Source organism: Neomonachus schauinslandi, chromosome 13, assembly GCF_002201575.2.
Source record: "Neomonachus schauinslandi chromosome 13, ASM220157v2, whole genome shotgun sequence".
Classification (NCBI taxonomy): Eukaryota; Metazoa; Chordata; class Mammalia; order Carnivora; family Phocidae; genus Neomonachus; species Neomonachus schauinslandi.
The window spans coordinates 6,655,270-6,675,124 of NC_058415.1; the positions used below are offsets into that span (position 1 = coordinate 6,655,270).

At 47.8% G+C, this 19,855-nt stretch overlaps 1 protein-coding gene across 2 annotated transcripts in view; it reads right to left on the minus strand.

The window, feature by feature from the left end:
- Positions 1–7,617: 7,617 nt before the first annotated feature.
- RCL1 (RNA terminal phosphate cyclase like 1) overlaps positions 7,618–19,855 on the minus strand; it is a 97,709-nt gene continuing 85,471 nt past the window's right edge. For both annotated transcript variants that reach the window (XM_021694342.1, XM_021694341.1), the window contains exons 8-9: positions 17,496–17,599; positions 7,618–7,916 (exon numbers count right to left, since the gene is read on the minus strand). In XM_021694342.1, coding sequence (XP_021550017.1) covers positions 7,766–7,916; positions 17,496–17,599 — 255 coding nt within the window. In that variant the 3' untranslated portion in view covers positions 7,618–7,765. The remainder of the gene's footprint in view (positions 7,917–17,495; positions 17,600–19,855) is intronic.

Consider the following 19,855-nt stretch of genomic DNA (forward strand, 5'->3'; position numbering starts at 1 on the left):
GGTTGCTGCTTTGAAGCTCATGTGTGTGGGTGACTGATACAGTAAGTCTGGGGCAAGGGTTAGACATGACTCTGGATTTCCCACCAGGTTCCTCAAACTGCTCAGCTTCTCATAAATACTCCAATCAAGAATGGAAGAGTTGAAGCCAGATGTCCACCAACAGATGAATGGATAAAGAAGATGTGGTGTATACACACACATACACACACACACACAATGGAATATTATGCAGCCATCAAAAAAAAATGAAATCTTGCCATTTGGAATGATGTGGATGGAACTAGAGGGTATTATGCTAAGCGAAATAAGTCAATCAGAGAAAGACATGTATCATATGACCTCACTGATATGAGGAATTTTTTTTTTTTTTTAAGATTTTATTTATTTATTTGACAGAGAGAGAGATAGCGAGAGCAGGAACACAAGCAGGGGGAGTAGGAGAAGGAGAAGCAGGCTTCCCGCCGAGCAGGGAGCCTGATGTGGGACTCGATCCCAGGACCCTGGGATCATGACCTGAGCCGAAGGCAGACGCTTAACGACTGAGCCACCCAGGCGCCCGATATGAGGAATTCTTAATCTCAGGAAACAAACTGAGGCTTGCTGGAGTGGGGGGGGGGGGGGGGGGGAGGGGGTGGCTGGGTGATAGACACTGGGGAGGCTATGTGCTATGGTGAGCGCTGTGAATTGTGTAAGACTGATGAATCACAGACCTGTACCTCTGAAACAATACATTATATGTTAAAAAAAAAAAAAGATAGTAGGAAGGGAAAAATGAAGGAGGGTAAATCGGAGGGAGAGACAAACCATGAGAGACTATGGACTCTGAGAAACAAACTGAGGGTCCTAGAGGGGAGGGGGGTGGGGGGATGGGTTAGCCCGGTGATGGGTATTAAGGAGGGCACGTTCTGCATGGAGCACTGGGTGTTATACGCAAACAATGAATCATGGAACACTACATCAAAAACTAATGATGTAATGTATGGTGAGTAACATAATAAAATAAAATTAAAAAAAAAAAAAAGAATGGAAGAGTTGGTCTTTTCCAAAAAAATAGCCTTAAAAAGTACCAGAAGACCAGGAACACCCAAAGTATGATCTGCAGTATAAAAGCACTACGTGTTTTATATATATATATATATAATTTTTTTTTGGCAGGTATGGAGAGTCCTGTGGTCAAGTCAGCTTGAAAAGTGGTAGGATGAACAAAGACAGTTTCAACTGTCGGACTTCGCAGAGCCTCTGCTAAAGTAACGCACATTGGGATGCTCAAACCTGAGCTGGAGGTTATAGCGATGTCCACACCTCTAACAATCCTTTCCAGGGGAAGCATCTCATGATGCTAGTGTACCATGCAGCATGCTCTGGAAAGTGCTACAGTGGACCAGATCTGGTCAATCAAATCACTGTGTAGTCAGGAGAGGGAGACACGACTCAGAGGGATTTTTTTTTTTTTTTTAAGTATTGGGCAGAGACCGTCTGTCTGTCCACCATGGTTGCTGAGAGAATAGAATATTCAAGAGAATGCCTGCAGGAGGAGGACAGCACTGAAGAAGGCAGGCTGAGGCGGGAGAGAGCTGAATTCTAACGACATCGTAGTTCCTCAGGTGGGTCTGGTGTACGCAGTAGCCCTAGGATCCAACAGCCCTGAGGCGGAGCCCGCCTTTTCAGTTTACCCTGGCTGCACAGATCCTAGCACTCTGCCCTGGAACAAGGTGAACTTCACGGAGATGCCTGCAGGCCCTCTTTTGAACTCCAACATTTGTCATGGGGCAGTTTGATCCCAAGCCCACGTAAGTGCCACCATCTCTTCTCTGGCCTTCTAGCTGAGCACATCCATGTACCAGATGTTAAAGATAAACCCTGTGACTCATGCTGATGCTAACCTGTTAGGCTGAAGCTGCTTTGAACCCTCACCAGGAACCAAGAGCTAGCATTTAGTACATAACCATTATGCTTAAGAAATCTTCTCTATCCCAGGGTAGATGGTAGACAATTCCCATTCTGCAGGTGAGGAAATGAGCCTCAGATGCAGGCCCTGCCCAAAGCCACACATCAGCTAACACAGCTAGGGTTCACACAGGACTCATTCCTACTGTGTTAGTTGCCCAACGCTCTACTGAAACTCAAGAAAGCTTTCCTCAGAAATTACTAAATTAATCTTTTTAAAAATAAAGGCTTTCGGGGCGCCTGGGTGGCTCAGTCAGTTAAGTGTCTGCCTTCAGCTCACGTCATGATCCCAAGGGTCTGGAATCGAGCCCTGCGTCAGACTCCCTGATCAGTGGGGAGTCCGCTTCTCCCTCTACCCCTCGCCCCTGCTTGTGATCTCCCTCTCTCTCTCTCAAATAAGTAAAATATTTTAAAAAATAAAGGCTTTCAAAAATAGCTTTAAAATCATAGCCATATCAAACCTTAAAAGATGAACTCACTCCATCCCATCACAGGTTGACAGCGGGGACAATTCAGGAACAAATGACTGAGGGTGGTGAGTGCCAAGACAGGGGAGGCCCCCCGGGTCTGTGAGAACATGTAGCTGGGGATGCATCATGGGATGAGGTCCCCCTCAGGAACTGCTGAGGCTTTCGGTCTAAGAGGGTGGCTCAGGGACAGGGGAGGGCTCCCACAACTTTTTACTTTCTAGGCCTCTTAGGAACAGCATTATCAAACCACACATATTAAAATGTAGCCACATCATAATTTCTGAAGCTTTTTATAATTTTGTCTTTTAAATTGCTTAGGGAACCAGCAATTCACTTAAAAGATGATTAGCTATGGTTCCTTGGCAGTCATGTCTGCTTAGAAATGCTTGTGAAGAAAGAAACTCTCATCTCTGTTCTTCTCAATATTTAACAATTTAGCAAGGAAATGTTTCATTTTGTGGGTATTTAATAATTTTTGCTCTTTTCCTTGCATAATTTGGAGCCAGGATTTTTTTTTCCTGGTATTTTTCAAACATTTCCATTGGTTCTTCAAAGCTTACAGATCTTAGGCAAGACGACTTTAATTGCCTAACAGGTAAAATAGCAGGAAGGTCAAAACAGAGCGTGAGACTGAGAGAGGAGTATGTAGAAAGTCCAGAACCAAGTGAACTCAGCATTTAAAAGAGCCTGAGGTAAGCTGTCACAACCTGAAGTTGGATCCCTCCATGTAGCATGCCAGGCACCATTTGAAAATATATGGTCCCCACCAATGTCTTTCCTTGAAGACCTATGACGAGCTTCAGGATGTTCTACCATACCCCTTCCTTTAGGGCATCATCTGCTCCCCAAGACCAGTTGCCCAAATGGACACCAGTGAGTCCAGCAGCAGGGCCAACCATTTTCATGGCTGTGGCGACAGGGTATTCAAGGAGTGGACACTCAAGATGCATCTCCTTGCTGGGCTGGTTCCTTATCCTTTGTCTTTGAGCTGGCCTCTGATTTCTAGAAATTCATAGGTTTGAATATAACATTTCCCAAATGGTAGCAGACATTATTAACAAATTAATCAATCAATATTTTTGGGTGCAAAGCTCTTTAGAAGGTTGGGAATGGGGAGGAAACAGAAACAGAGTGTCCTGAGACCTCAGGGAAAATATCTTGATATTTATAAAACAAAAACTCACACCAACTAACCTACCTGCTGCCACAAATAAACATATAGGAGAATGGGGGAGGGCTGGCAGAATAAGTAGGCAATGGTGGGCATCTTTCTGATTTTTTTTGGCACCATCTCACACATTGACCTCAATTCCACAGAGGAAACCAAGTGTGGGGATGTAAATTATTTAATGTCGTAACAGCTGGTCAGCAGCCAAGCTGAACCAGAAAGCAAGCTGTGCCCCCCTTACCTCCTGAGATTACCATCACCTCCCCTGCAGACCCAACGGAAGGGTCTCAGCAGAGCAGGAACCACATCCAGAACCACCAGCATCAGAAGGACCAGGAAGAGAGGGAGGGGCCCCTCCACCAAAACTCTTGACCTGGTCTGGTCAACAGGGCTGACCCAGAGCCTGTGCTCAGGTTTGGGGTCAGACTATCTGGCAGGTGTGGGCCAAATATGACGAGGAATTAGAGCAGTCCCCAACAAAATGAAAGCTTTTATTTGCTTGAGAAAAGGAGTGATGTGGCTTGGCCTCTGTAAGATGCCAAACACTGATAAATTATTTCACTCGAATGGCCTCTTAGACTTAGTCAACTCGAGTCCAAAAAGACTCGGCTTGCCTATTGACATACCCATTAACCATTAGTCCTTGTGAAGAACAAGCTAGGGTGGTCTGATCGTGGATACTCTGACCGAGCGCAAGCTGCTTCTCATCCACCCTGGAGTCAGGTGAGGAACGACGGAGATGTGGGTGGGGCATCTGGTCTGTGGTGCTGCTTCCCTATTCATCACAGACTGGCAAACATTGCCCACACTCTCGTCCACAGCTCTCCAATTAAGTACCAACAGGCAAAGCCAATGGAACCCCACATCCTAATCCTCACACCATGACCAAAGCCCCCAGTAAATCCATTTCATCAGCCCGCCTTGGTCCCTGACCTCACTCAGGTGAGTCCCACCCCCACCTTAGGCAGGGCCAACCCTGTGGGAAATTCCTTATTTCCCTGGTGTTTCCTTCTCTCCATCTACCTTTGATCTTATCCACTTCTTCCAGACTCCTCTACTCCATCCTGCCTACTTCCGAAGGTTCCACTCAGCATAAAACTATCTGCCACCATGGGCCTCACTGAGGAGGCCCCCGAAACAAAAGACCGAGCAGGAAATGGCCACCTCATGGGGTTTTGTTGTCCAGTGACAATGAGAAGACAGGCACCATGATGCAACTTAAGCTTTGGGGTTTTCTTGTTGGGTCTGTAATCAGTGATGTCCTTCACCACTTTTTTTCATAAAAGATTAAAAACAAACAAACCATGAGGTTCAGCTGGCCTATGGGAGGGCAATTTGGATTTCCACAGAGCCTCCTGTTACTCTTTCCCCATCAGTATGGTATGCTGCAATATCCTGGCTTCCTCCCACCCCTTATCAACTGCCTTGATGAATACGGTAAAGTAATTATGATCAAGGAGGCTGGCTGGTGTTTACACAGAATGTAGTTGAAGGGTGTTGAAAGACAGAAGTAGGCAGATGATAGAAAGGCAAAAAGCAGTGTTCTGCCATGACCCCCGACAAGGTCAAAGGAGCATATGCCCTTAAAAAAAAAAATCACTAGCCTCACTGAACTCAGAATGGTCTGTTTCTGTCCAACAGGGAACAGAAAAACCAAGCCTAAAATGCTAAAATCTCTCCTCCATCTACCCCAGGGGCAGCTGGGCCAACCAGGAGCGAATCTAAGAACAAGGCAGAAACTGGAGGGGCCCAATGTCAAAGACGGACCAGCCACCTACAGAGAATGGCTTCTGCCCAGTGAACGGTATTGCTTCTCAAGGGCATTTGAGAAGGGGCTGGGAGCGCGCTGTATGAATAAATATTACATTTCTCCTCCTTTGGCAGTATCATCACCACTCCCAGATATTCCCATTGCAGAAGGAGGGCTGGAAACACTGGACCCTCCCGTGTTCACAGCAGAGAGCAGCACACACCCCTTCTACTGTTTGCAGTGATCTGCCTGGAGTCCACATGCCACCCTAAACATTTCCAGAGCTTGCTACAACAGACAGAAAGCCCCTGAGGACAGTATCTCTCGTGTCCAAAGCAACGTGGCCCCTTACTTCTGAATTTAATCATGGGCAGATCTGGGTTCAAACGTCAGCAGCAGTAAATAAGACGGCAGCAGCATGTGTGGTAGGCAGAATTCTCAGATGGCCGTCCAAGATTCCCGGTCCCCGGCTATTCAAACACAAACTCAGGTACTGTTGTGATCAGGGGACCTTCAAATAGAGAGATTATCCAGGTAAGACAGGAGGCATGTAAAAGCAATTAAAGCCATGAGTTTTCTTCAGCTGGTACCACAAGAAAAAGTCAGAGTCAAAGCGTGAGAAAGACTGGATGCAACAGGATTCAATGTACCGCTGCTGGCTTGAAGACAGAGGGAACCAAGTTACAAGGAATCCAGGCCATCTCTACAAGCTGAAAGACATCCCCAGCTGACAGCCGGCCAGAAACAGGAATTCCAGTCCTAGAACCTGAATTCTGCCAACAACCTGAATGAGCTAGAAGCTCATTCTCTGCCAGAGCCCAGCCCAGCTGACACCCTGACATCAGCCTTGTGAGACTCTAAGCAGAGAATCCAGCCAAGCCCACCAGAACCTCCAATCTACATAACTGTGAGAGGGTACATAGGTATTGTTCTCAGATGCTAAGTTTGTGTTCATCTCTTACGCAAAACACAAAACTAAGTGGAATGCCATGATTCAAAATGGCCTGGCTCTCTGCAATGTTAGGCTTACATCTCCGCAACTTCCCACACCCCGAGTCATGAGAGCGCAGACTTCCTCTAGTCCCTTTTCCCCGAAAAATAAAAGGGTACATAGATTAGGGAGGCAAAGACCTTTCCTTACTTCAAACTACCCACTGCCCCCAGATGGAGAATACCATTTGTAATTCTCGTAGAAAGAATTATCTTTCCCTTCCTACCAACTGCAGCCGCATACACATACCAAACGTAGACTCTGTTAGTTGTCAGGGGCGACCCACCGTGGGCTGAGTGTTCCTGCATGTTCCTGCTCAGGAGGCCCTTCCCTGGGCCCTTTCTCCTAATAGTGTTCAGAGCAAGCAGCCCTGAGCAATGCAGTAATGTCCCCATCTGGAAGAAAGAGCAGGCTTGCTGGAGAGGAGCAGTCCCCAAGTGTGCAGACTCCTTGGCCGTGATGCAAACCCACTGCATGCTCGGCATCTCCTTTCCTCTCCTCCCTGCACATCATCACTGTGGGACTTGGGGGACAGGGGAAACCGATACAAACATGAGGCCCATGCTGCTCGCTGTGCTCTAGGTAACGAAGTTCTCTGTCTCTGACCCAAGATCCGCAGGTCTTCCACTAGCATCCACAAAACAGTAATAATCTGACTTCGTAGCTTGTGAGTAGGGTCCAATTCCAGACTCTGACGCTATTACATGCAGCACTTTAAATCAGGAGATGTAATGTCTTTACATTATAAATTTCAAAGGGATAAAATACCCTTTGTGAATTTTCTTAAGAATATAATAAAACCTACATCGAAGAGCTACCATGAGGATAAAGAAAATGTACCGCACACGTTAGATAGAGAAAATATCCAGTAACTTTAATTGAGCCCTGCCCTCCCCAGGCACTCCTCGCCCCACATACACATACGATGAGCCAGACAGGCGGGTAGCACCTGCCTCCATGATGTCAGTCCATTCAGAAGACGAGGGACAAGTGAGCTTCACAGACCAATTCTGACATGTGTGGAGCAGTGCACTCCACCCCGTATTATCTCACTTAATCCCTACACAGACATCGAGGCCCAAAGCAGTCAGTCCTCGCAGGAGGAGGCATCCCTAGAAGCCCAGGGATGCAGGTGTGAGGCTGTTTTAGCAGCACAACTGTGTCCTGAAGGCACACTCTTCATTCAGGTGAGCCAAGGGAGCGCTCGTCATGACTGGGCCTCCTGAGCAATGTCCGGGCCACTGCAGAGGTGGCTAGAAACCACATGATACAGAGATGTCTTTTATTTAAATATTCTGATTTTTTTTTTTAATGGGAAATTAAGAAATCCTTGATGCAGAAGCATATCCTGTCCTGTATGAATGTGGACTTGGTCCCTTTGGGTGTCCGTGGCAGCTTCTGCTTGTCGGTAGGCACTGGGGCCTTATCTGGTGACAGTCTCACTTCAGGGTCTTGCTAAGGTTGGAGAAACCAACACCAACACAGGCCATCAGCACTTTATCCCCACCCTTGAGTTCTTCACCACATGGCTTGGTTTCAATTTTAAACATAATCTGGAAAAAACTCTTCAAATGCCGCAAAAACTCTATCCTAAAAAGGAAAAAACAAAAAAACAAAAAACGAGGGAGGAGTGAAAAAGAAATCCTATTTTCAAAAGAAGCTCTCCTTCCCCCACCTAGAACCCAAGCCTTTACTTTCACAGATCAAGAATATCTAAAATTAAGAACATCTCAATCAAACTTCATTAAATAGTATTTATTAACAGCCTGCCATTTTCCAAAGCGGATCTGGACAGCCTATAGAGATGCACACAATACAAGATAAATTAAATACATTTTTTAAAGGTCCGAGGTTAGTACATGACACATAAGTCATCAGGCCCCACACAGTTTGAGTGGACACAAATTCAGCATTAGTCTACGAGCAGCTCTTGCAAAGAGAGAAAAACATGGACTCCCATGACTCACAGCATCATGACATAAAACCAAGCAGATGCCAAAATAGAGAAGTCTCTCTCTTCATTCCTCAACCTCAATATAACCTTTCCATTCACTCAACACACATTTACTGAGTGTGTACTAGGTACCAAGCACTGTTCTTGGTGCTGGGGACGTTGTAGTCAACACAAAAATCCCTTCTCTCATGAAGTTGTCAATGTAGTGGGGTAGACAAGTTAAATACTCCTTAAAAGTACTATGGAAATTTAAATAAAGTAAACGAGGCAAGGGAGTGGGAAGAAATATGGGTATAACAATATTTGTGTGTATATGACAGGCCATAGTAAACAAGATGGCCAAGGAGGAGCTCACAGTAAATGTGACAATGGGTTTCACAGGGCTGTTTCTCATCATCTCCTTTAAGACAGAATGATGGCTTCATCCCAACAGTACCTTGGGAACAGCAATTCCATGGAAAGATCATTGTACAGGTAAGCAGGCTTCTACTGGTCTGCCCCAGCAGATTCACCATCTCCCCAGCTGGCCCGACCATAAGACTCACCTGGAAAGTTCATTAAACACACAAGTTCCTGAAGGTTCTATTCAACTAACAACTGGTAGGGAGCAAGGGTCCACATGGTAGAGCCTGGAAGCATAGGCCAACACAAAGACAGCCCCTCCCCACCCTTTACAGGCCATGTCTCCTCAGTGCACAGGGGCCAGAAATCTACTGTTAACAAGGATCCCTGGTGATTTTTTTTTTTTTTTTAAGATTTTATTTATCTACTTGACAGAGAGAAAGCGAGCACAAGCAGGGGGAGTGGCAGAGGGAGAGGGAGAAGCAGGCTTCCAGCTGAGGAGAAAGCCCGATGAGGGGCTCGATCCCAAGACTCTGGGATCATGACCTGAGCCGAAGGCGGACGCTTAACTGACTGAGCCACCCAGGCGCCCCTCCCTGGTGATTCTTAATCAGGCAAGTTTGGGAACACTGGTTTAGTTAAGAAGAGATGGTCTGCGTCTCAGTAATGAAGTATCCAGCAACCTTGTATCCTTCTGCCCCCCAACTGAACCATCCAAACTCCCTACCCTAGCCAGACGGTTCTAACCCTGCCTGCACATGGAATCACCTGAGAAGCTTTCAAAATACTGATTCTAGACATAAAGACGAATAGGAAAGAGTTGAGAGTCAAGAAATAAACCCACACATTTATGGTGAATTTTTTCTTTTTTTTTTTTAAGATTTTATTTATTTATTTGACAGAGAGAGAGACAGCGAGAGAGGGAACACAAGCAGGGGGAGTGGGAGAGGGAGAAGCAGGCTTCCTGCCGAGCAGGGAGCCCGATGAGGGACCTGATCCCAGGATCCCAGGATCATGACCTGAGCCAAAGACAGACACTTAACGACTGAGCCACCCAGGCGCCCCTGGTGAACTGATTTTCAAAAGGGGCACCAAGATAATTCAATGGGGAAAGAATTATCTTTCAACAAATGCTGCTGGAACAGCTCCACATGCAGAAAGATGAAGTTGGGCCCTTTCCTCACATCATACACAAAAATTAACTCAAAATGGATTAACGACCTCAACTTAACAGCTAACACATGAAACTCACAGAAGAAAACACAGGAGAAAATCCTCATGATCTTGGGCTGGAAACTGGTTTCTTAAATACAACACCAAAAGCAGAGTGATAAAAGAAAAAAACAGATAAATTGGATTTCATCAAAATTAAAATCTTTTGTGCATCAACAGACACTATCAAGAAAGTGAAAAGACAACTCCCAGGTTGGAAAAAGAAGTATTTGCAAATCATGTATCTGGTAAGAGTCTGGTATTGAGAATATAAAGAACTCTTACAACTCAATAATAAAAAAAACACAAATAATCCAAGATGGGCAAAGGATCTGAATAGACATTTCTCCAAAGACATACAAATAGCTAATAAGCACATAAAAAGACACTCAACATCGTCAGTCATTAGGGAAATGAAAATCAGAATGACTAGGAGATCCCATTCCACACCCCACAGAGTGGCTACAATCAAAAAGAGAGACGTCACATGTCTGGGCGAGGATGTGAAGCAATTAGGTGCCTCAATACTGTCGGTTGCAATGTTACTACGGTGTGGCCCTGTGGAAAATAGTCTGGCAGTTAAATCTCAAGTAAAGACTTATCATATGATCCAGTAATTCCCCTCTTAGGTACAGGACAAGAGAAAGGAAACATACACCCCCACAAAAGCTTGACACTAATGTTTGTGATAACATTATTCATAATAGCCAAGAAAGGAGGAACAATCCGAATGCCCATCAACTGATGAATGGATAAACAAAATACGGGATATCCGTACAGTGGAGTACTATTCGGCCTTGAAAAGGAGTGGAGAACTGACCCACGCCACAGCACGGATGAACTCTGAAAACACTGTGCTCAGTCCAAGAAGCCAGTCACGAAAAACCACGTACTACATGAGTCTACTTGTATGAAATGTCCAGAACGGGCAAATTATAGAGGCAGAAAGCAGATTACTGGTTGCTCAGGCCTGAGGGTTGGGGGGAGCAGGAAGGGTAGGGAATACCCGTGAATAGGCAAAGGGTTTCTTTGTGCAGTGGTGAACACATTCTAAAATTATGGTTATTCTGAAACTGGGGTAATGGTCACACAACTTTGGGAATATACTAAAAACCACTGAATTGTACACTTTATTTTTTTAAAGATTTATTTATTTATTTTAGAGAGGGAGAGCGCAAGTGCAGTGCACATGCCTGGGGGGGAGGGGCAGAGGAAGACGATCCTGAGCAGACTCCTCCCCAGAGCGCGGAGCCTGATGTGGGGCTCGATCTCACGACCCTGAGCCAAAACCAAGAGTCGGACGCTTAACTGACTGAGCCACCCGGGCGCCCCTGAATTGTACACTTTAAAAAGGTAAACTGTGTGGTATGTGAATTATATCTCAATACAGCTGTTCAAAATGAATAAATACACGATATTTGTGAAATTCAAAAGTAGTGGGCCCGGCTCCCACCCTCACACAGTATATATCCGAATGAGCGCAAAGCCTACTGCGGTGAATTGCGCACCCCTCCTGTCCCTCCATCCTTCAACCTACAAAGGAAGGAAAGGGGGTGGCACAACTCCTCAGCCGGTCTGGCTGACATGAGCAGCACATCAGGGACAAAGAGAAGAAACAGTAACTCCCTGCACAGTAGGTCTGGTGCGTGGGGTGCGCTCGCACAAAAGTCCCTCGCTTCTCTGCTCTCTGTTCATCTCCATCTTCAAAGTAACATCCCATCTGGCAACTCTCCTAGGAAAGCTTCCTCAGCCAGCAAGCAGTGTGGTTTCCACGGCGCTCCTGGCTCTGCTCATGGGGTCTAATTAATGCTCTGTAGAGCTGTCTCGCAACTGCCCACGTCCCCTTTGGCAGAGCACCTCCCGGGCAGAGACTGAGTCTGCTGCTGAAACCCATTCTCCCCGCCGGGCGCTCGACCAGCTGCTCAGCCACGAGGCACTGAAGGGAGAGGGGGTTTGACAAGTGACGCCCTCATTCTCAGCAGGGAAGGGAAGCCCGTTCCAGCCGTGCCGGCTTCCCTGTCTTCCTCACCAACTGAAATGTTCCGTTTCGTGCTCTCTGTCCGGGCCCCACCATGTCCCCCACCCTGTCCTAGGAGAGAAAACAAACACATCGAACCCACAGATAAACAGTCGACATCTGCGGGCAGCGCTTCCAGCTGGCAGCAAGGCAGAGCGCCAGCCGCCTCACCCACTTGTCTGTGCTCTGGGGAGAAAACGGCATGTCTTGTCGCTGCCTGGGGTGCGCTCGGCTCCCAGCGCCATCCCGGCCAGCTGTGCTGGGAATCGCTGGGCTGGGCTGGAAAACCCAGACGCCCCCAGCAGCTGGCAGAACCCCCGAGGGGCCTCCGGGCGCCCCCGAGCTCCTGGAAAAGGATGGAGAAACAGAGGCTTGAGTGTGCAGGCCCACACGTTTGCAGCCACGGGGCGTGTGTAGCCTTTGGAACGGCTAGCCAAAGCAAAGTCGGGTCCACATTCTACAGGATGTTCTGCCAGCCCCGCTGCCTGTTTGAAGGGGCTAGGGGGAGGTTTCAGAATGTCCTCCGCCCTCCAGCTGGGTCTCCAGAAGCCGAGAAATAACTACAGACGATGTGAAATCCTAACTGCCTGCTGAAGGAATTCAACAAGTCACATCCACGCTGACCTGCATGCTTCCCCACGCACAGCTCTGCGTGGCTGCGCCTGTTCCTCCCGGTGTAGGATGCCCGCCCCTCTCTATCCCCAGCACCACACTGCGGACTCCCGCCTCTTGGACACAAGCACAGAGCCACACGGGAGAGGAGCTGTGGCTCAGTGACAGCCACTCTGCCCCTCGGGGGGCACGGTGACCACCTGCACGGAGTAACGGGCAGCTCTGCAGACTGACCATTTTAGACAACTGGAATTCTTTCTATACGACTCCTGTGTGAAGGATTTGAACTCCTGACTTAGACAACTGTATGGTGAGCCATCGGGCTCCTTGCTCAGCAGGGCTCCATCCCAGGACCCCGGGATCATGACCCGAGCCGAAGGCAGACGCTCAACCGACTGAGCCACCCAGGCGCTCCTGTAGTGAGTTTTCTTGTTATTCAGGAAAAAGTGAGGATTTATTTTCGGAAAAAACAAAACCAAAAACAATACTTTTGTAGAAAAATACTTTTCTATGAAAGCCTCCAGTCCATCTGACAAACTTACAGAGACTTCTGGAGCACAGAGATCATTTTTCCTGCGTATTTTCAAAGGGTGGGTTGTTCCCACCACCACTGTTGGTCAAAAGGTGAAGGCCACTGGGCTCATGGGCACCTGCCCACTGAACCCCAACTGCCCGGGACTTTCCAGGCGGCCCACACCACCCCTTGAACACCACGCCAGAGGGGTGCCAGGATCACAGGAGAGCCCTCTGTCCAGGAGCTCCACAGACACAAAACCCGACAGAGGGTCCTGCCTTCTGTTCCACCAAGTCACTTCGCTATTACGGTTACCTGCTTCTCAGGCCTAAGGTGCTGCTCTGGAAGTTGAGGGGAAAGTTTCAGGGGCAGGAAGAACAACTGTTCAGTGGGACCCCATAGTCATCACACACCAGCTTTTAAAAAATACACGGGTGGTGCTTTTTCTGCCCAACAGTGGCTTTCCTGAAGCCCGCTGACCTCTGTTCCAAGGATGAATGCTCATGGTGAGTCCCCAGCCCAGCTCGGCCGAGGCCCCACATCTCCCCCAGCCTGACTCTCTGCTCCCTGCCGCCTTTTTAAGTGAATTTAACTACTTCTCTCTTTTCATCTGAAAAGTAAGGATGTCCCTGGCTTTTTCCCACATGCCAAATACGTTTCTGGGGTACAAACGGCATAACAGAAGGGACGGGGCTTTGCAGGACCTCCAGCACTCCGCAGAGGTAAGGTGGAGCGGGCCGCACTAGCTTGCAGAGAGCAGCTAAGCCACTGAGCCCAAACCGCCGGGTGCTCTCTCATTTGGTCTCACGCTGCTGTGCTTCAGACTGGGGGAGCCCACTGCCCCGATCAGTCTGTGTGAACAAGGACGCTGGGCTCTCACTCCCCCCCAAGCACTTCACACGCAGTGGAAAGAGGTCATTTATTAAAGTGAGGGGGAAAAAAAACAAAGTGGCATGGTTTATTTTAGACTTCTAACTAAAGATAGAAGGAGATCATTTTACAATGAGGACTCTGAAAAGATGCAGCAGGACACCCTGCCTGAGGCAGGGAGGTGCCTGGGGCCCAGCGATGTGGATGGAATCCCAGCTCTTACACAAGAGCACAGTGTGTCAGGGAAGCAGGGACTCTGGACGAGACTGTCTCCGTCAGAACCCCACTGGCTGACCTGTGTGCCCCCAGGGGACAGGATTCCACCTCTCCAGCCTCAACCCCTTCACCTGTAAAATGGAGCATGAAGAGTACCTACCTGCCTTTATCGCCCCCACAGGGCCATCATGAAAACTACATGAGTTCACATTTTAAAGCACCTAAAACAACATCTAGACAACAGTAAACACTGTAAGTGTTCATTAGATAAACCGACCTTACAGAATTCTTGGAATCGCAAGTAAGACATGTGTGGTGTTTAGTAACATGACTGCAGGAGGTTGGTCATAATGAATACCGATTTAGAGATAGCTGAGCAGACAATTTACAGTGACTTCAGGCTCGAGAACACCCAAAGCAAGTTTCCTAGGCCTCCTGGTGTCCAAAGAGACCTTACCGAGAGACTGGACTTCCCAGGCTGAGGGGACGCCCAGGCACAAACCTGCTTCCGGCATGGACTGAGCTCTGTGAGGCATACTGCACGGCTGGAAGGGCTGAGGACCTGACCTCGTTCAAGCCTCACTCCATCTCCACAAACCCACGACTTCAGGACCATTCACCGTCTCTATTGATGAGACAAATGCTCAGGGTGCTCAGTGCCTGGTCCACGGTCTCCCAAGCCCCAGGGCAGAGCCAGACCTGAAATCCAGGTAGGCAGGACTCTGATACCTGCGCACACGCAGAATGCAGCAGGCTCTGGAGACCGCAGCCTCCAGTGATGAACAATTGCCCAAAATGCTAAGATGCTCATTAATATTCATTTTTCTTGCTGTTCACCCTGCCTTTAAATAGAGTGTATATCCTTCCCTAAATTCTAAAGTTAAGCTTTTTGAGGGGAAGGCAGAACCACTGTCACCAACTATAACCATCTAAAACTCAATAAATTCAACAGAAATAGATTCTACACATACTAGCATGCCATTTAATACTATTTTATTCTACTGAAAAAAAAAATCTCTCTGGCCTTCCTGAAGAATTTCACACATATAGACTTACTTTCTCAAGTAACACAGAAAACCACCAACAGGAATCTCCTGAAGTAAGACAGAGGGAAAAGGAAAAGAAAGGAAGAACACTGAGACCCTTATTTTCCAGAAAGGATTTGAAAGCAACACTGCACGAAAAAAACATCCTCCTTAATCCCAGTGCTCTGTAAACAGACATTGGAAAAGCTATTTATAAAAATCAAAATGTGCAAAGTGCCAGAATACATTTCTTTAAACCAAGGAGGGCCTTGCTTCTGGTTTTCGTTAAAAATCAGGTTTCAGAAAACAAATTTTTATGACTTTATCTGCTCTTAAAAGTAAGTGTGACAGTTTGATCTCAAAAGCTCTTGAATCTGACTAGGATAAACTGCTCCCCCCCCCCCCCCCCTATTATCTTCCTGATTTGGATTTTGTCCCTTTTCAACCTTAACTGTTCACAAATACGATGTTAACTTCGCTTATCAGGTCCCTCAAGGACACACAGTTCTTCCTGCCTTTGCCCCTTCATTACTTTGGGCCACTGGAGCCTTCCATGAGGAAAATGGGTCCCAATCAGATACAACTTCCAAAAATAAACTCCCTAACCCCTACCCTTGTGCTAGTTTACCAAAAAGAAGGTAGGCTGTCCCCTCCCTGACATGAAGCCCCGGGAGGCAGGTAATCCAGAAGACAAATGTCCTGTAAGGCCTAGACCCAAGTCTCAAAACACATAATTTTGCAATGTGTCCAACTCCTCTAAAGCTCCATTCAGAGCAGACCACTTTGTTTTCCCAGGAGATGTTATAATTTTAGGCAAGGTCTCTGGAAGACAGGAGACTGCAATTAATGTTTGGTGAGGAGTGAGTCGAGGAGGACAGGACACAGGGACTTTTAAAAATGCCCAGTCACATCTTGACCATCTCCACAGGGGCTGCTGACATGAAAAGATTATAAAGGCCCTGGAGCCAAACTAAAAAAAAAAATCTCCAAAAGAAAAAAAGAAGAAAAAAAAAAACCACTGTGACGGAAAAATAAAAATATACATTCCATTTTTCACATAATGTTCTGCCAAACCCCATGCCCCATGACCGCACACGTTTCTAGACACAGCCTCACGCTACACGAGCAGTCAGGCCTGCGGCTGCCCCAGAGCAGAGGTTGGGAAGGCGCGAGGGCTGCTAACCAGCCGAAGGGGGCCGCGGCGGGCCCAGACTGTCGGCCCTGCCAGCAAACTCTCCACGGGAAGCAAATCTCTGCACTCGGGGTGCTGAGCTCCCAGCCCTGAACCGCTCTTGAATTGCCAGTGTTACAAAGTCTATCTTAGTGTTGTTGATTCCTGGCGTCAGAGTGCTATTTACTCAATTTCCTGTTTCCTGTGCTGTGAAATACTTTACACGAGCTATCGGGAGATAGTGTGGTCCTCACCACCCTCCTGCTTATCAGTCTTCCCCCTCTGTTAACAGAATGTACTCTCTTGCATCTCCTTGTTCCAAAACAATCTCCCACCAGCAATCAAAAAAAAAAAAAAGCCTCCATAAGAATCTCCTCCAGTCTCCTGGTCTCCCCAGTCATGGCGGAGCGTGCCCCTCTCCCAATGTGATGGCACCACCATTCTTCAGTTATCACAGTACTGTACCTTTCAGATATACAGCATCGGTACCATGATAACCGAAAAAGGACAGTTCAGTCTCATATCTACCTGAGTATCTCCACCCACACGAGGCCCACCCAGCCCGCTCCCACCCACAGATGACCAGGTAACGATATGAAGTAGATATTCACATACACACACACACACACAGATGTCGGCTGTTACTATCAATAGGAAATGCTTCTCCTCTGCTGTGTATCATTTAAATCTTGTTTATCATTAAGTCTGAGCTGCTCTTTTTGCCTCAGTGGTCAACTTCGGATGACACCCATGGCCTCAAACTCACCTATTTTCCCCACTAGTCCAGCGGCAGGACTATGAACTTTGCCTCCTCGTTCATCTTTCCAGCCAGCTCACACCCTAACGTCTTGGACAAAAAGATAGTCCTCTTGGCCACAGCGAAGGAAGAGGGGGATTTAAAAAACTAACAACAAAATCCAAGCTATAACAGAACCAGGAGTTTACCTCCAAAATGGAAACAAAATCTAAAGCACAGACAAGAGAACGGCCCAGTATTTGTCACGTAACTCTGATGACCTGGGAACAACAGACGGGAATGGTGAAGCTACAAGAAAGAAATGGAAAGCAGGATCCTTGTTAAACAGCAGGTTTAGGATGACAGGCTCTGACTCTCTATGCATCAGCACAAGCCGGGCTTCACAGAGACGAGCTATGTGGCACACAACACCTGTGTCATTCTGGGCCATTGGAAGACTAAACCGGCCAGCACGGTAAGGCTGAAGGGCAAGGACTCACGTGTAGGGAGACAGCGGTCCGAGCAGGACTTTGGAAACATCCTGCTGTCCAAGGGTCATGAGCAACAGAGCCAGGCTCTGGTTGGTCGAGTCCACACATCCACCCTGTAAACACAAACACCTTAAAGATTAATCGTTGTGCCAACCAGAAAATGGAAAACCAACAAAACAGAGGGAAGGAAAACTGCAGACACCCAGAGGATCAGAACCACGGAAGAGGAGACTACAAAGTGCAAGCAGTAATAAAATAGAGGGCAGGTCTTTGAGGAGTAACCCTTACACCAGCTGACTTTAGGGAGTGAAAGTAACAGTTAATAAAAACAACTGTAATCACGGAGACTATGCGAATGAATAGACACTCAGCTGTATCTAGTGAAAAATGAAACCCTGCCTTTGTAAGGAAAGAAGAGGCAGGACATACAAGCAAAAACCCCTAATCAGCTCTAGGCAATGTATAGTTAATTACCTAGGGCTATGTGAATGCCGCCTCTCTTGTGATCTGTTCTGGAGCTAATCTGACGTGAATTCAGTCACCTTCCACCGGTCTCACCTATGCCTACATTTCGTCACACTCAGATACTGCTGGCCTGTTCCAGGAGCCTCTCGGCTCTCTCCCTGTGTGTGCCTTAGCACTGGAGAACTACTGCGCTCAGCCCGTCCCTCCTCACTGCTTGCTTACGCATTACTCCCCGCCACTTTCCCTTCCTTCTCCTCCACACCAGAACACAGCTGCTTTGGTTGTCTTCCTTCTTTCATTCTTGAATTTCTCCACTGTTTCTGCCATTTTGCATCTGCCAATGCATGCATTACAGCTGTTGACATCTGTGCCCTTCAAAGTGTCTTTATTTCTCATCATACTTCCTGGGAGAACTTGATTTACAACAATTCAAACTTGCACTGTGCACAGTGAAAGCAGGATGACCTCGGTCTCTACGTATTTTGTAAGCATCAAGGTGAGACACGCTGTCTCTGAGTGCGGCTCTCCCGGACTGTGATCGGAATGGGTAGCCCCCCACTGCTGCTTCTGTGGCTGCACCTGTCCTCTCGGAGTGTGTGCAGTGTAGGGAGTAAGTCAGTGCTCAGGAGCGGTCACCCGTTCTCTGCTGCTGGACTTCATTTGTGACCACGGAGTCAGAATATAAGGGGGTTTATGCTACAGCTAGCCTTGATGAAAACCCACTGCTCCCCGCAAACTACCAGAGATACTATAGGACAGTGTTTATCTCATTTAGCAAACCTTAGGACAAGAAGGGTTACAGCTTATATATTTCCATCTAAAAAGGACAACCTGACCCCTGAGGAAGAGGAGGCCCAACAACACTAACTCTGCCTTACAGAACTTGCTCCCTCTCCTAACTGCCTAAAATTAAACTGTTCTCCATCTCTCCTTCTTATCACTGTGCTGCTTTTCTACCATCCTCACCGCTAGGTTTCCAGTTATGTGCTGGGGCGACGTTTCGGCGTGATCACTGTTATGTGTGCACGGGACACCACGGAGGGGGTAGTGGAGTCATCCCCAGGGCACAGGCTGCAGTCCTGGTACTGAGTGGCTTCGCTCTCACTGCAGCGATGAGAAAGGAGCAGGAACAGAGACAATTCAGGCGGAGCCAGCGCTATGCATTCGTCGGGGGCTGTGGGCACTGGGGCTGCCAAGGTGGGCAGGAGAGAGCGGTCACCCAGCTGGAACCAGAGGGAGACTCTGGGGACAGGGACCTGAGGTGGCCCCGGAGCAGGAGGACGGGGCAAACAGGACCCAGGGCCAGCAAGGAGCAGCCGAAAAGCGGCTGCACGCTGTGCAGACGGACGAGAAACGGTCGGGAGAAGGGAAAGGACAGACTGAGTCAGGGATTTTCTAATCGGGCCAAGGGTTTTGACTTTATCATGGAAAAGTGAGAAGCTGGAGAAGGTCTCTGAATGCAGGAGTGGAAAGATGAGATCAGTGTCTCAGGGTGAGATCTGAACAGAAGAGATGTTCGAGAGGTGGGTGGGAGGGAGGAGAAGCAGATGGGGCAACAAAAGATGAGCAAGAAAGGCAGTTCCAGGGAGCCTGCCACAGAATCAAGGGGGCTCAGTCACCAAGGAGACACAGATGTAACGAGGGATCAGAGAAGAGGATGAAAACTTTGATAAAAAATAAGTGGTACCCTCAAAGGGATGGATTTTTATTACTCATTTAAACCTTGTCACATCACACACCTATAAAAAATGATTCATAGGGTCCCCTGGGTGGCTCAGTCAGTTAAGCATCTGACTCTTGATTTCGGCTCAGGTCATGATCTCAGGGTCGTGAGACCCAGCCGAGCCGAGCCCCCACATCGGGCTCTGCGCTCAGCAGGGAGTCTGCTTGTCCCTCACCTCCCC